We start from the raw sequence: 15,312 nt of genomic DNA on the forward strand, positions 1-15,312 counted from the left end.
GTGTCCATTAATTCCAAGATCTGTGGTTGGTAGTTATTTTTTTTTTTTTTTGGTCAGTTTGTGGTTGGTAGTTGAATGGCCTCCGATGTAGAAGCGTGTGCACGGCAATGTTTACAGTAAAGTCAGAGCCAACCAACACGGACCGTCCTCGGCCTTTGGTAGACTTTCGACAGATGAATCAAACGAGAAGAAAGAGAAGAAAAGAACAGCATTAAAATCGTGCACCAGGACGTCTTCTTCTTTGCCTCTACTTATACCAACTCCAGCGAGCACAAATGCTGCAGAGGCCTTTCTGGGATCTCACGATCACATATCTCCCATCTCCAAGTCCCACGATGGCTCGGTTCTCCAACATCCTCGGCTGTTTCTCGGAATCGCCCGAGCCGAGAAGACATGTGTGCAATGGAGACGTTTGTGTCCTGACAGATGGGAAGAGCTCGAAGAAGGAGAAGAGGCAAGGCCTCGGGATTTCGATTTCGTTCGCCCGCCTCTCGATGAGGAAGAATCAAATCCAGAAGTTGTTGAGGTGATGAGCTGAGGATCGGTGCTCTCTATGTATCATAATGTTTTTTGTTTTTCCGTGTGAAATCAATGTCATGTAAGATTTGCAAAGATCTGTTGTGTTCAGTGAAATTGAAAAACAAAAGTAGAGATAGGAAGAGGCAAATCTCTAGTTAAGTTCATTGGGTCCTGAAAAATCCCTGTTATTGAGGATGAGAAGTGTGTCTGTGATCCACTTTTTCTTCTCCTCGCGTCTGGTCAAATTGAGGTTCTTCATTTCTATTGGCAATTCAGCTTTCCCAGCTTTTGGGACTTACACTTTGGAAAATTGATGGACTTAAAGAGAGGATTCCGATCGTATGGGAAGAGTCGAAATTTTCGGACTCGAGATTCGTCAAGATAGCCTACTCTTGAATTTTAGGTCTTTCTTTTCTGCAAATGCATTGCTATATTTGCTGCCTTACAAGCAAAAGCAATTGGTCAGGCTGCAGAAATCGAGAGTTTTGCAACTGATCGAGAGAATCAAAAGAAGTCGAATACAATCAGTTCTATTGAATTTCCATTTATGCCAAACTGCTTGAATTTCCATTTATGCGACGTTACCATGAAACTGCGCTAATCACCTATTGTCCAAGACAGCCTTCTTTCAGACGAATAATCGGCAGAGTTTTTAAAATCTCCAAAAAGAACAAATCCTCAGCAAACCACATAAAGCAAGCAACGGCACCATTTCATTAGTATCTCAAATGATGAACTGACAACGGAAAGCAATGCCAATCGCTGTGTCAATGATTGAGAAATAGCCGGTCGCTCGCTCATAACGTAAGAAGCAGAAACAAGCATTTAAAAGATCTGAAGATGCACTCGAAGTGATAGGGACTCTCCTGTGAAAGCCTAGTTTCAGTGCTGTTGAGATGTAAGCAGCAGAAGATAAATGAAGGGCAAAACAAGGATTGGAGTTAAAGAGAGGCACTGACGAACTGCTACATCTGAAACTATCACCGCCCTGCAAAAATGTACCGTCCATCTCTACATTTTCTTTGCGAGTTAAAGGCGCAAATACAGATTCCATGCACAACACCTTCTCCAAGACTATCCTAACTTCGTATCTCCATAAACAGTAACTTAGATATATGCCGCCATAAGTTAGTCGTCATCGTCAGGGAAAAAATAAGACAGAATGCTCCGCTACCTTTACACAGACCACAGCAACGATCCCGTCGCAACCTCTCGGCACGACAGTTGTTGGGAGTTCTCCGACTTTGAAGCCAATGCTCGTCCTCAATCAGACCAAAACCATCTCAATTCAACAGGGACTTTGCGACATTTGGTCTTCTGGACTATCTGGGCATGTTAACAAAGTGGCATTCCAAGGGTTCCCGTCGACCAAGAGCATATTTTCACTTTCACATTCCCAAAGACAGAAGCCATGAATTCCTGTTCCTTCCTCCGTCATCCATATCGACAGTAAGCCATCAGCCTCAAAGTTGCAAGGCCAAATCTGGCTGCTGTGAATCAACCAGAACACCAGAAGACTGCGGCGCAGGGGAACCTGGTGACTGGAAACCAACGTTCAGATCTGGCGGACGCATTTCCTGCTTCTGCCTCTGCTGTGCATGCGGACTAACACCTCTCCAAGGAGACTGTGCTTGAGACCTAGGCAAGTCAGCCGCTATGAATTGAGGGAAAACCACTGGCCTATTTTGGTATGGGGCTTCGGTGCCCAAGTGAATGGGAGGACGTCCAAATGTCTGGACTGGAAAACTGTTCTTCGCGGGTTGAAATTGCATCATCCCAGAAGCTGATTCACCACGAACTCGAGCCACATGCAAAAGATATTCATGAGATAAATTGTGTGGAAAAGCTGGAGGTACTTGACTTCTCTGGTTGCAGGGGTTTTCTATAACCTGTTTTGGCCCTCCAGCACCAACGGACATCCAGACCCTAGCAGCAGTTGCTGCGGCATTGCTTTCATCTTCTCTTCTTATGGAAGAAGAAGGCGTCGTTACTGATGAAGCATCAGTTGCAGCATGATTAGAAGAGTTATGTTGCTTTTGAGCCTTTTCGGCCATCATTCTCATCAACTGAACAGGGTCGCTGAGACCCTGGTCCTGTCCATGGGGAAATGATATCATTCTAGGCATTTGATTAGGAATACCAACAGAAGACGTAGGAGTGATTCTGCTATTCTCAAAACTATTACTTGCAATTGTCCCATTGGGCAAACCCCTAGTAACCACTCCATTAGCATCTGGCTGTTTAGATGGCATACACTGCAGCGGACTTGTGTTTTTCAAAACTTGCTCCCTAGCTGCGGAAGAAGCTGCCCCTGAGATCCCTGAATTTTGATGAACTAAATTTCGTGAAACAGAGTCTCGAGACCTGGAAGCCCCTGCTTCTGAATTCTTGGAAAATTTCTTCTCTGCAACATGCTCAGCATTGTGGTGATCTCCTGAAGGCAAAGAGTTTAATTCAAACTGTTCTGTAACTTTTATCTTAGGCGCGCTCAAATTTTTCTGAAATGGGCTCTGCATTTGAAAATTGGCATTGTTTGTAGTACTGGATCTTCTTGCAACAAGAAAAGGCAGCTTCCCTTCCGAGGCAAGCTGACTGACTGAATGCTCCATGGCAGGTTCTTGGATTTTAGAGATTATTATTTCATTCATTTTCAATTCGTCTCGGTTATGCAATCTTGTTCCTAGAGGAAAATCTTTCATCATTCGGTTCTCAACTAGTAGAACTGGGGTAGGATGGGGCTCATACTCTCCAACCCATCCTCGGCCAAATTTACATCCAGCTGGCAAAGCTCGCTCAATCCTCTGGGAGGCAAGTCTCCAAGCAGCAGGACCAAGAGTTGCAGCAAAACGAGCCAGGCTTCTGGCATAAGAATACTCCACAGGAAGCCCCACCTGATTCAAAACAGAAAAGTCATACATCTACATGAGCCAAACTCCAGAAAAGGCTTAGAGAGTCATGGTTACATACAGCAACCAACTGCCTAGCTTCACCCTCAAATGTACTGAATATGGTGTCTGGTTGAACCACAGGTTCTTCTGTTATGTTATAAGTTGCACGACGATTCTCATCATGCAAATACGGCTTCCGTGCAAATTTCAATGGAAGACCTTTACCTGAAATTGCCAAAACAGTATTCTCCCAATCAATTAGAAGATTTCATTGAAATTCAACAGTTAAAAAGGAACTTGCTACTCTCCAGCAAAGTATATGATAACTTTTCAAGTCACATGTCTCCCAAAGAATAGTCAGATCATCGGAACCCAACAATGAGTTGAACCTTCTCTTGAACCTTCTCTTCCCACATTAATGCATACTAATTATCAAAAAATACATGATTTAAACTCCTACCAATGCTAGTTGCCAATGAAAGCACATTTTTATCATACCTAACGATAGGTCTTCTGCTTTCTCTATGTTATTCTCCACCTGCATAGCATTACCCTCCACGAGACTGTCGAAATTGCTCAGCCTATCATAACCAGAAGCTTGGTTTGCGGTGGCACTATTTAGGACATCTGGGACGTCTGCACAAGTGATGCCGGCAGAATCAGATTCCTGTACAGGTTGGGAGAAGTGCTTTTTCATTTGTTTCTTTGCCAAAAAATTGGACTTCGTTCTCTGGTCAGATTTAAGTTCCTTTTCTGACTGTTCCAAGTCAATCTTTACTTTGTCTTTCTCAGAGCGTTCAAAGTCAATCCTCAACTTCAAAAATTTCTTCCTCCCCAACTCTTGAATACAACGAGCCTTTTAAAAGAAACAGAAAGACAACTTTAGGACATTCTAGAGTTCAAACTAAACTTAAAATCCAAGATTAAAAAAAAAAATTTAAAAAGGGGAAGGGATGAAGACAGAATTTATACCTGTTTGTGGTATACAGTATCTGGCGCATTATATTGCATAGCATTAGAGCAAATAAGGAAGACATCACTCTGCATTGAACAAAGACCACAGGATCAGAGATTATGAAAATAAAGTTGCAGATTTCAAAGCATGAATAACGGAAAAATACAAAGCACAATCACAATCTTTCACAGCTGGAAGGACCACCAAAAGGAATAATCTAATCCAACCAATCAAAAACCCATCAAAATTTAGAAATAAGGCAGTGAATCACATTTTTAACTTGCACCTTCCCCTATGGAGATGATAGGAATGGTAAGAAACAAATAGTAAGTGGCTATGTCATTTATCGAAAGTCATCAGATGAAAACCAAGAATATTTTTTAAGCTTGTATATTTCACACCCATGATGATTAAATATGCCAAGAAAGAGATATTGGCCGATGCACAAGAACACAGAAACCGAATCAAAACCTTCCAATTAGGACTCCTATGAATACGAACTCTAAATAAAGGAGCTGAACTACACAAGCTAACCGGGGAATGAACAACTTAATTTAGAATGTTCTGGCATCCTTTCAGACTTTATTAAACACAGTAACAATATCCAGCAGTCTTATAATTAGAATTTGACAATCAAAATGCTATGTGGTAATTAACTATAGGAGCACAATCTCATTCGAGAAAATCTACTTGCATTCCACTTTGTGCCTTCATGCAGGAATACAGTTTCTCAATGATAAAATCAGTCCAATAGACATCAGAGCCATTGCATGAAGATTAGGCTCCAAGGACGAAAGAGCCAATACTTTGGGTTTGCCTGAAAATGAAGTAAAGCTATTGCTTGCCAATCACCACAGTACCCAGTCTCTATTTTTCATTTTTCTTATTTTTGTTTCTTCAGTGTTTGTAACTGGTCAATAACATGAAAAAGTCCTCCAAAACACCCGTCAATGAAAAGAAGTGGGAAAGAGAGGAAATCCCTGTTTAAAATTCAGGATCCAGTAAACGCTCAAACCCAGAAAAAGTTATCATCAACTAGACACACAGGAGTCTCAGCCTTCAATAAAATATAAATGCACAAACAAGCAAAGGTTGCCCACCTCGAACTGCTGCAAAGTAGAGTATGATCCGTTGGCAAGCTTCTTCCTCACAGTGGAAAAATCCATTGGATGCTCGATAATATCATGGTAATCTGGAAGCTACAAAAACAGAAAGTAATTCACTCATTAAAATCACATCAAATAGTATGGTATCCACTCGGTACGCTGAAAAGGAAGAAATTGCAAATACCTCCTCAGGATCAACAGGCTCGGCATAAACACCGTATATATCTTTCCTGCCACAATCACAACACATTGAGACATTTACAGGGGAAAAAAGTTTAATAGATACCCATTTGAAAAGGAAACAAAATATATATGGAAACCGCACTTCTGGAGTTTGTCGAGTATCAACTCGAGCTTCCTCTTATCCGGTAGCGGAATCCCTGATGAAGGAGCTGGAGACCTCGACATCGCTAACCAAACCAAATCAAAAGTTTCGAATGCATTCGAGTTAAATCGGAACATAAGCACTCTAAATTCAAAAGCTCAAACCAGAAACCGGGAAACCCGGGGAACGAGACCAGACCTCGGGGAGAGTTGAGACCTGCCGATTTTTCTCCAAGACCTCTTTCCTGGAAAAGTCCATTAGACCACAAAATCTCAGCACCCGCACACACAAACTCATAACCCGACACAATATTCTTACTAACAGAACAAGCAAAAGACTGATCATTGTATGAAAACGAGAGCCCTCGACAGGGACAGAGGCAGAGACAAGGAACAGACAACACGCAAGTACAAGCAAGGTGAGGTTTTAAATACAGAGGTAGAGAGAGAAAGGTGGGACTGGCGAGCGTGATTAGATTCTGTTTGCGTTAGTTATCGACAGTTGACCGTTATCTGTCTGTCTCTCTCTCTCTCTCTGAGGAACGACCTAGAGAGAAAGTTGGCGAGTGCGCGAATTTACAAGTCTGGACCAACTAGAAAAATCTCTCAAGTGTTCTCGTCTGAGCTGGACACGATCGCAATCTCAGCGCAGTTTCCATCTCCATCCACACAAATCTCCAATTTTGCGCACCGTCTCGGCTTAAACCCTATCGCTGCGCAGTCCCCTCTCCCCCGTTCAGATTTCAGTACCTCCTCGTCGTCGTCATCGCCACCGATCTCCTCCTCCGCGTCCTCGTCCCCGCCGCCGCCCCGCAGCGCCGGCTTCCTCTCCCCGCGCTCCCCCTCGTCCGAGCTGGACGCGCCGCTGTCCTGCGCGTGCTCGCCACGCGCCCCCTGGTCGAGCTTCACCACCAGCTTCAGCTTCTTCGCCCTCCTCCTCTCGTCCCCCTCGTCCTCCTCGTCCTCCTCCTCGTCGAGCTCGTACTCCTCGTCGACGTAGTCGTCGTAGTCGATGAAGTTGTACCTGACGCTCCGCCGGCGGAGGCTCCGGCGGAGGTCCGGCTCCGGCGCCGGCGGCGGGGGCTTCGGCGAGCGCTTGGCCAGATCCGACTTCGGCGGCCGCCCTTTCTTCTTCCTCTTCACGATCTGGCCCATCATCGCCCCCCCCCCCCCCCGGAAGCACAGTGGGCGCGCGCGCGGACGCACACACACACGCACACACGCTTTCTCTCTCTAGAAACTCTCGCACTGTCTTTCTCTCTCCTCGCTTGCTTCCATTAAATTTTTCGGTGTTGCCTTCGGCATTCCCCCTTTCCTGTGAGGAGAGAGAGGACTTCATTGGGCCGAACCTGAGGCCGAGCCTGGAATTTGAGTCCGCCGAAGCTGAGGGTCGGGGGGGGGGGGGGGACGTGGGGCCCGGGTCGGGGAAATGATTGATTGGGTGGGAGGGGGTAAAGAAAACGGCGTCAAATGGGGGATATGGGAGGAACGGGGGCGATTTTGGCGCTGCCCGCTGCCCGGGCCCCTGCCCGTTGCCTCCTGTCGTTTTGCAATTTTCTACAGCTTTCGATGGCGTGGGCGATGGGTTGTACGGACTACGCGCGGTGTAAGGCGCGTGTACGCGCGCACTTCGTCCTCCTCTCCTCGTTCGGAGTTTTTGGGCCCACGGCCTCACACTCGAGTCCCAAAAGGTGCGATATAGTAAAGTTATTCAGTCGTCTTTACAAGTAGAGCACAAGAAAGTTGACTTTGCTATATTTTTTTTATTTCGAGTGAACAGCAAGTCATAAAACTTGCCACGAAATTATAATTAAATTTTAAAATTTTTAAAATATAAAATTAAAGTTGCGTTTGATTTGATTTTGGAGGGGCCTTCAGGTTAAAGGAATTTTTCCGAGATGCAAGTATTATTTGGTAAAGCGTAATTTAAAAACATATTAGGAAGTAACTTTGACTTAAATGCCGTTTGCTTGAAACTACATTTTATAAAGAACTTTTCCTAATTTAAAAAACAAAAACGCTCTTAAACTATTTGCTAGCAGAACTTAACCGCCGCCGACCAGATCTAGGCGCTAACCAATCTCGCACGAGGATGCCTCATCTTAGGCAACGTCACGTGGGTCGCGCGACGCCTCGAGCAAAGGTCGTTGGCCTTCGTCCAACTCCACTATGCAAACCGCCGGGAAGATGAACGTTGCCGCTGAATAGTGAATAGTACCAAGACAAGCATTCCAAGAATACTACTTTCCAAAGCACTTCCGGACCTACTTTGGATTAAAAGTCTTTTAGAAATGTAATTTTATTTTCCCAAAGCCATCTAAAAAATTTGTCAAGCGCGATTTGCATTTGCCCAAAGGACTTTTGGGCCCCAAAGTCCTTTGCAAATGCTGAACCAAACGCACCCAGTCTTAGAACTTATCATATTAGTGCAAATTACAATCAAGTCCTTTCGGCACCGGAAAAAATTACCAAAAAAGTCCTAAACCTATGGGTCCTAATCCTTTTAATTGTGTCAATTAAGTCCTAAACATTTTCACTTTTTTTCCAATTGAGTCCATCTAGCTAATTTTGCCCGGAAATCGCTGACGTGAATGTTAACCATCTTACATGGCATGGCTGGTGCTAACCTAGACAATTTTTAATAATATTTTATATATTTTTTTATTTTTTTTTCTTTTTTCTTCTAAATGGTACAAGGTTCACCGGGCCCTCATCGGTAGGGGTGTCAGAACCGAACCGAAAAATCGAACCGAGATACAAACCGAACCAAACCAAAAATTTGATGCATTTCGGTTCGGTTTCGGTTTCGGTTCGGATCATGGAAAATTAGTCGTATCTTTTTTGCAGTTTGGGTTATTTCAGTTCGGTTCGGTTTGGTAAACCGAACCGAAAGCCAACTTAAATTAAAATCTCTCCTTTCTCACCCTTCTCGAACCCTAACTGGCTCTGAACCGAGAACCATCGCTCTCTTCTCCGGCGGCTCCTTGGTCCCTCTTGCCAGTCGCGTCTCAGCCGATTTCGCCGGAACCCTAGTTCCATTTACTTTCTCATCAAGAAGCAGGGGAAGAAGAACGAAGAAAGAAGCTGCTCGATTCCGAGGAAAGACCGGAAACAGAAAAAAGCAAGAAGAAGTTTCGGCGTCTAGGCCGGCCATGAGCTCCGAGGAGTTGATGATCTCGGGGCGGGTCGGGTCCGACCATAGAGGCCAGGATTTGGACCGGAAGGACTTGGGGTCGGAGAGAGGGGAGGGGAAGATGGATCCGAGGGTTAGAGGTGGCCACGGTTCGGAATCGACCGGTTCCGGTTCGTGGCCAAGTGTGAACCGGAACCGGTTTCGGGCCGGTTCCTATTTTTTTCTGTTTTTTTTCTTTTCCTTTTCCTTTTCTTTTTTTTTTCTTCCTCCGCGGCCGGCCATAGCCGGAGCCGGCGCGGAGGTTGCCGGCCTCTAGGCGAGGCGGCCCTGCCTCACCCGACGCCGGCGAGGTCGAGCCTCGCCAGTTGCAGGCAAGGCCGAGCCTTGCCGGCGTCGGGCGAGGCCGGCCTCGCGCCCCCAGCGAGGCGGCCGCCCGACGGGCGAGGTCGAGCCTCGCCGGGTGCGGCGAGGTCGAGCCTCGCCGCCGGGCCGGGCGAGGCCGGCTCGCCGCCCGGCGGGCGCCTCGCTCGAGCCGGCGAGGGCCCCTCGCGCCGGCGGGTCGAGCCTCGCCTGCAGCGAGGCGAGCCTCGCCTCGCCGGCGCCAGCGAGGCCCCTCGCCCGGCCACGCCGGCGACCTCGCCCGCGCCGCGACCCCGCCAGCCGGCCATGGCGGCCGGCAGAGGAAAAAAAAATTAAAATATAAATTATAATTTTAAAAACAAACAAGGAAAAAGACAAAAGAGAAAAAGGAAAAAAGAAAAGGAAAAGGAAAAGAAAAAGAAGAAAAACAGAAAAGGAAAAACAGAAATGAAAATAAAAAAAAATTTAAAAAATACTATTCTTGTGATAGAACATTATTCAATATATATTGTGATTAAAATGTAAATTGTACTCAAATTTGGGAACAAAAAGACAAGAGAGAAAGAGAGGGCTTCAACTTAATAAATTATCATTAAGCACATTACAATTCGTTACAACGATCTTAAAAAAAAGGAGTACAATATATATACCCTAAAATTATCCCAAAACCTAAGCATTCCGTGCGCAGGGACTGGAGAGGTCACATATCGTCGGATTATATTTCGGTTTCCCTAAGCTCACGTGGGCGTACCCGGTATGAGAAACAAGAGTTCCCGAAATATTTGCCAACTCCAATAGTTCTTTTACCCTCAATCGTCACTACCCGTTCCAGTACCGATAGTGGTAGCGGTAGTATCTCCGTCGTTAAAGAATTCGGATTCATTATTCCGATCTATCTCTTGTTGCCGGTATTGAGCCTTCGTCCAATCAGCAACACAAGCTTGCATCTCCACTGATTCTGGATATAATCTTGAACGATGTTCGTTCAAAATATTACCTCCGGCACTGAATGCTTGTTCGACCGCAACTGTAGAACAAGGGGTTGAAAAAATCTATTTTGCAATAAGAGAAAGGATTGGGTATTGTCTTGCGTGCCTCTTCCACCAATCCAAAATAAAAAAATCTGTACCACCTTCGGCTTCAGTAAACTCAAATAAAATGGTTAGATAATTCTCTAATTCAGAAATATTTCCTATTGCTCCCTTTTGTTTTTTTTGTCTATGTAATAAAAGTTGGTACCCTCTACTAATTTTACCTGTACTGTCATTTTGTATCTCCGTAGATTGAGAAGATCTAATATCACATAAATTATATTTAGTATAAAATTCATTATATAATTCTATTACTACGTTTTTAACCTCACGTACTATGGTTGTAACATTTGTCACATCATAATGTAAACATTGATAATACGCACGCAAAAAATCATTTAAGCCATCCAATTTGCAACGCGGATCAAAAACACAAGCAACTAAATAAATAATGGGAATTTCACTATAATAATGAAGCCATTTCATTTTCATTGCAACTACAGTATGTTGTAATTCAACATCATTTTCATATTCATCAAAAGTTCCGACAATATTAGTACACTCTACTAAAAATAAATGTGTAGTAGGATAATAAACACCAGACAAAGTATAAGTTGCATCATTAAAAACCTTTAAAAGATCTAAAATTTTTTGGCAAATATGCCACTCTTGTGGGTATAAATTAATCTCAGGTATATTATTAGAAATGAATGCACATAATAAATCTTTATATGCTAAAGATTCACTAAGCAAGTGGAAAGTAGAATTCCAACGAGTTGGAACATCTCTTGGAAATCTTTTTGGCTTTTTGCCATTATCTCTACAAAATCTACCCCATTCTTTCATTTTTTTGGGATGTTTCCATAAAAATTGAATCGCCGTTTTTATTGGTTGAAGAAAAATATCAAGAGTTTTCAAACCATCTTGTACACATAAATTTAAAACATGACAAGCACATCTAATGTGAAAAAATTTTCCGCCAAAAGCGGGTTTACAAATATTTTCTAACTCGGCAATTGAAGCGGTATTTGCTGCGGCATTATCAAAACCAATTGAAAAAATTTTGTTAAGCAAATAATATTCTTCTAAAACTTGCCTAATTAGTCTATAAATATTATTTGTCGTATGATGATCATCGAAAACTCTAAATGCAATAACTCTTTTTTGAATAGTCCACTCGTCATCTATCCAATGACATGTTATGCCCATGTAAGAATGATTTTGCCAATGATCACTCCAAATATCACTACCTATATGCACGCATCCATTAAATTGCATAAAAAAGTTTTGTAAATCATTTTTTCCATTTTTGTAAAGATCTTTAATTACTCGTTTAGTTGTATTTCTAGAAACACGTTTTGCTTATGGAGCACATGCTTTTTGTACAAATTCATTAAAACCAAATCTTTCTCCAAAATTAAATGCTAAATGCTCAACGGAAATAAATTTGCCTAATTCTTCCTTATAAGTTTTTTCATTAAAACGAAATAAAGGGGAAGTGTTAGGATTGACGTACCCGGAAATTTGTTGTTGCCCGATATCGATTCCCGTTTCAGTTGGATGTTTGCTCATAAGATGTCGTTTAAATGTTCCATATCCTTGTCCACCTGTATATTTATATATTTTTCCACAATATTTACAAATTATATCATACCTTTTTTGACCGATATCAAACCTTTCCATTTTCGTGAAGTGATTCCAAATGTCGGATGTAAATTCCCGTTCCGCTTTCTTTGTTGTAGATATTTCAGCAGGAGGATGAAAACTTTCTTGCGTCGGGACGCGCTCCACATCGTGAAAAATGTTGATTTCATCATCTTGAAAATCTGCATATTCACGATGACCAAAAGAATGATGGGATTCCGTCGCGATATTCTTACCTTTGCCAGTTGGCACTCGACTTCCACTTGCCATTTTTCGAATGGATTGAGAGAATTGAGAGGATTAATTGGGAGAATTAAGAAAGAATTGCGTGGATTGAGAAAATTGAGAGAATTTCAGAGAATTTGAGAGAATTTCGAGTATTGAGAAAATTTTAGACTTGAAAGAAGAGAATTGGAGAGAATTTGAGAGAATTGTGTGTGTATTGTGAGAATTTGAGAGAATTTATAGGAAAAAAATAGAAGAAAATTTAGAATTAAAAAAAATAAAACATAACCGTTGCAAAATTGCAACGGTTATGTGTTTTTTTTTTTATTATTATAAAAATGCCCGTTGGGGCGTAGCCGTTGCCCCAACGGGCCGCACGCCGCAGCATGCAGGTCTTGCGCAGCGCACAGCTCGCACGTCCCGAGCCCCGCCGCAAATAAATCTATTTTTTTTTTTTTTGGTTGGGCCTTTGGCCCGTTCTCCCGCGGCTGCCGCAGGCGCCGCTGCGCAAGATGGCCCTGCACCGCAGCGTGGCTGTAGCCCGCACCGCAGCTTTTTTTTTTTTTTTGCAGTAACAGGCCCGAACCGCGGTTCCGGCCGGTTCAAATTTTTCCGGAACCGGAACCGGACCGTATGCCACGGCCGTTCCGGTTCGAACCGCGGGCCCGGTCAACGGGCCGGGCCCGGGTTTGACCGGGCCGGTTCCGGTCCGGTTCCGGGCCAAAACCGGCCCGTGGCCACCTCTACCGAGGGTGAACCGCGGCGGAGGAGTCGGCGGCGGCGTGGGGGCGACGGCGGAGGGCAGGGGTGGGTCGAGGGTGAAGAGGCCATAGGTGGTGGAGGCGAGGGAGACGATGTGGTGGCTGAGGGCGGAGGTGGTCCCGAGGAGAGAGAACTCGTCGTCGTGACTCCGCAGGTTAGAGGAGACGCAACCCATGGTCCCTTGGTAATTACTGTCAAAGCTCTGGAGCTGCTAAATTTATCAGCTTTCCTTCCTCTTCTTGAAAGTTGAAACCGAAACAAAACAAGAAATTGAAGAAGAGAGATGGCACAATGAGGGAGAGAGTTTGAAGGGTGTGGAGAGAGAGAGAGAGAGCGCGAGTTCTGGCTTTGATCCAAGAGACGTCTTCTTTGGAGGAGAGAGAGGGGGAAGCAGTAGAATAAAGTAAAAGGAAATGATTAAAATCGAACACCGAAAACCAAAAATTGAGCCGAACCAAACCGAACCAAATTGATTTTTCGGTTCGGTTCATATTCGGTTTAAGCGAGATTCGGTTCGGTTTAATGGTTCACCACTAACTGTTCGGTTCGGTTCGGTTTTTCAAGAAAATCGAACCGTTTACACCCCTACTCACCGGCTTCGATGCACTCACCCAGCCTCACCTAGATATGGGCAAGCTACCTTGCCCCCGGCCAATGAGGGCCCGGCAATTAGGGGTGTCAAAAGTACCCGCTCAAACATGACCCGACCCGACCCGAACCGACCCGATCCAAACAGGAAATTTTCATATTGGGTCGGGTTGGCCTTAACTTGTTTGGGTAACAGTAAAAACAAGACTTAAACTTGTTTTGGATCTACTCGAACCAGCGCGAAACAAGCCCACCCGAAACAAACAAGATCCATTTGTTCTTCTTGTTCCAAGCGCGCCGAAAAGGCAACCACCGTTCATTCGTGCCCGTCCAAGTCCAACGAACTCAGTCCTCCTCCTCCCTCACTCGCCTCTGCACTCCGACCTTCGATTCCGGTGCACAGTTCTCGAGCTCCCGCGCACTTGCCGATCCGAGCCGTCCAGTGAAATCGCCTCGCCGGCGCCGCCGCCATGGGCTGCTCCTCTTCGCTTCCGGGTAAATCCCTCCATCAGCCGTTCGTGTTGTCCGCGACTTTTTTTCGTCGCCGCCGAGCTGAATTTGAGCTCGAGCTGATCTCCGGTCGCCGCGCATTCCTCCCAGTTGTGCCGCATGCCGCTGGTTGTCTCCGGGAGGTTGTCCCATGTTTTTTGGAGTCGCGTCTGTCCTGCTTTGTATTTTGGACGTAGTCGAGTGTGTAGATCGTGGCTAGGCAAATTTCGATGGGCGAAATTGTTTGCCCGATGGCTGCGAGATTGTGAAGTTGCCAGGGACTTTGAGTATCATTCGCGATTTGATGAATGCCTCTGGTTAGTGAATCGGCTCTGTGATTGATTGGCTCGACATTCGGGTTATTGCGAGATAGGGCTTCGCAAGATTGAGCGGGCTCAATGCGAGAGAACGTTCGATGAATGATGCAAAGAACCGCGTGTTAAGGTACGCTTGCTACATGCGATCGTTTCTTTCTTTTTGTTCGGTCATTATGCTTGTATGAAATCTTATATCTAGGTGGCACTTGCCGTGATCAAGGTGGCGACATTGATTGCTTAGAAATCTTCGCTTAGTAGGATGATGGTGTCTTGATATGCAACATACTCATAGTCATTCTTTGCTTCATATAGCTTTGGCATCGAACATCTTGTCTAGTGTTCATTTTATTTGCATCGTATTTTAGCATTTTCTATCCAATCTGGTAGGAGCCAGGGACTTTGAGCTTTGCAAGATTCTACAACAGTTAAGTTTGAAACATGGGACACTGCTGGTCAAGAGAGGTATTAAATTGTGCTATATTTGTTTTCTTTAATATTTTCATATTTTAAAAAGTGGGGTGACGGAAACTTCCTTCAACCCTTTATCTATCACAAACACGAGAGAAGGATTTCTTGGTTTTCCTTATACGGGTATCTTCGCCCGGCCCCACTTTACTATCGGGGTCTTTGCGGTTGCGTAGTGGTTTATGATATAACAAGCCCGAATCGTTTCAAAAGCTCGATCTTGGGTAAAGGTAGGCGCTCGGGGATTGCGCGAGTTATATTTTAATGCATACTTTTCTGTATACCTCTTTCTTTATAGTGAATTTTGGTGGAAGTTGTTGGAGATTGATCCACAAAAACCTTGTAGGCATGACTAAACACTGACTGGGTTTTAAAGTGAGTAGCAAGTACCACCTTTATTTTTTTTGACAGAATGATGTATGGTATGAAAAGAAAAGCAGGATTTCATATTCTCTGTGGTGAAAGCTGGTGTTAAAATGGGTTGTTAACCTGTGTAAATAGGAATT

General features: G+C 44.3%; 1 protein-coding gene across 1 annotated transcript; it reads right to left on the reverse strand.

Moving 5' to 3' along the window:
• Positions 1-1,454: 1,454 nt before the first annotated feature.
• On the reverse strand, positions 1,455-7,084 carry LOC115666658 (uncharacterized). The gene is given in 11 exon segments (XM_030588351.2): positions 1,455-3,410; positions 3,487-3,632; positions 3,906-4,263; positions 4,380-4,448; positions 5,463-5,561; positions 5,653-5,698; positions 5,794-5,878; positions 5,992-6,037; positions 6,543-6,607; positions 6,610-6,685; positions 6,687-7,084. Coding segments are annotated over 11 exon segments (2,682 nt in total). The 5' UTR covers positions 6,951-7,084; the 3' UTR covers positions 1,455-1,982.
• Between the last annotated feature and the right edge of the window lie 8,228 nt (positions 7,085-15,312).

Source organism: Syzygium oleosum, unplaced genomic scaffold, assembly GCF_021117445.2.
Source record: "Syzygium oleosum isolate NSW1041296 unplaced genomic scaffold, Sole_v2.1 Sole_v2.64, whole genome shotgun sequence".
Lineage (NCBI taxonomy): Eukaryota > Viridiplantae > Streptophyta > Magnoliopsida > Myrtales > Myrtaceae > Syzygium > Syzygium oleosum.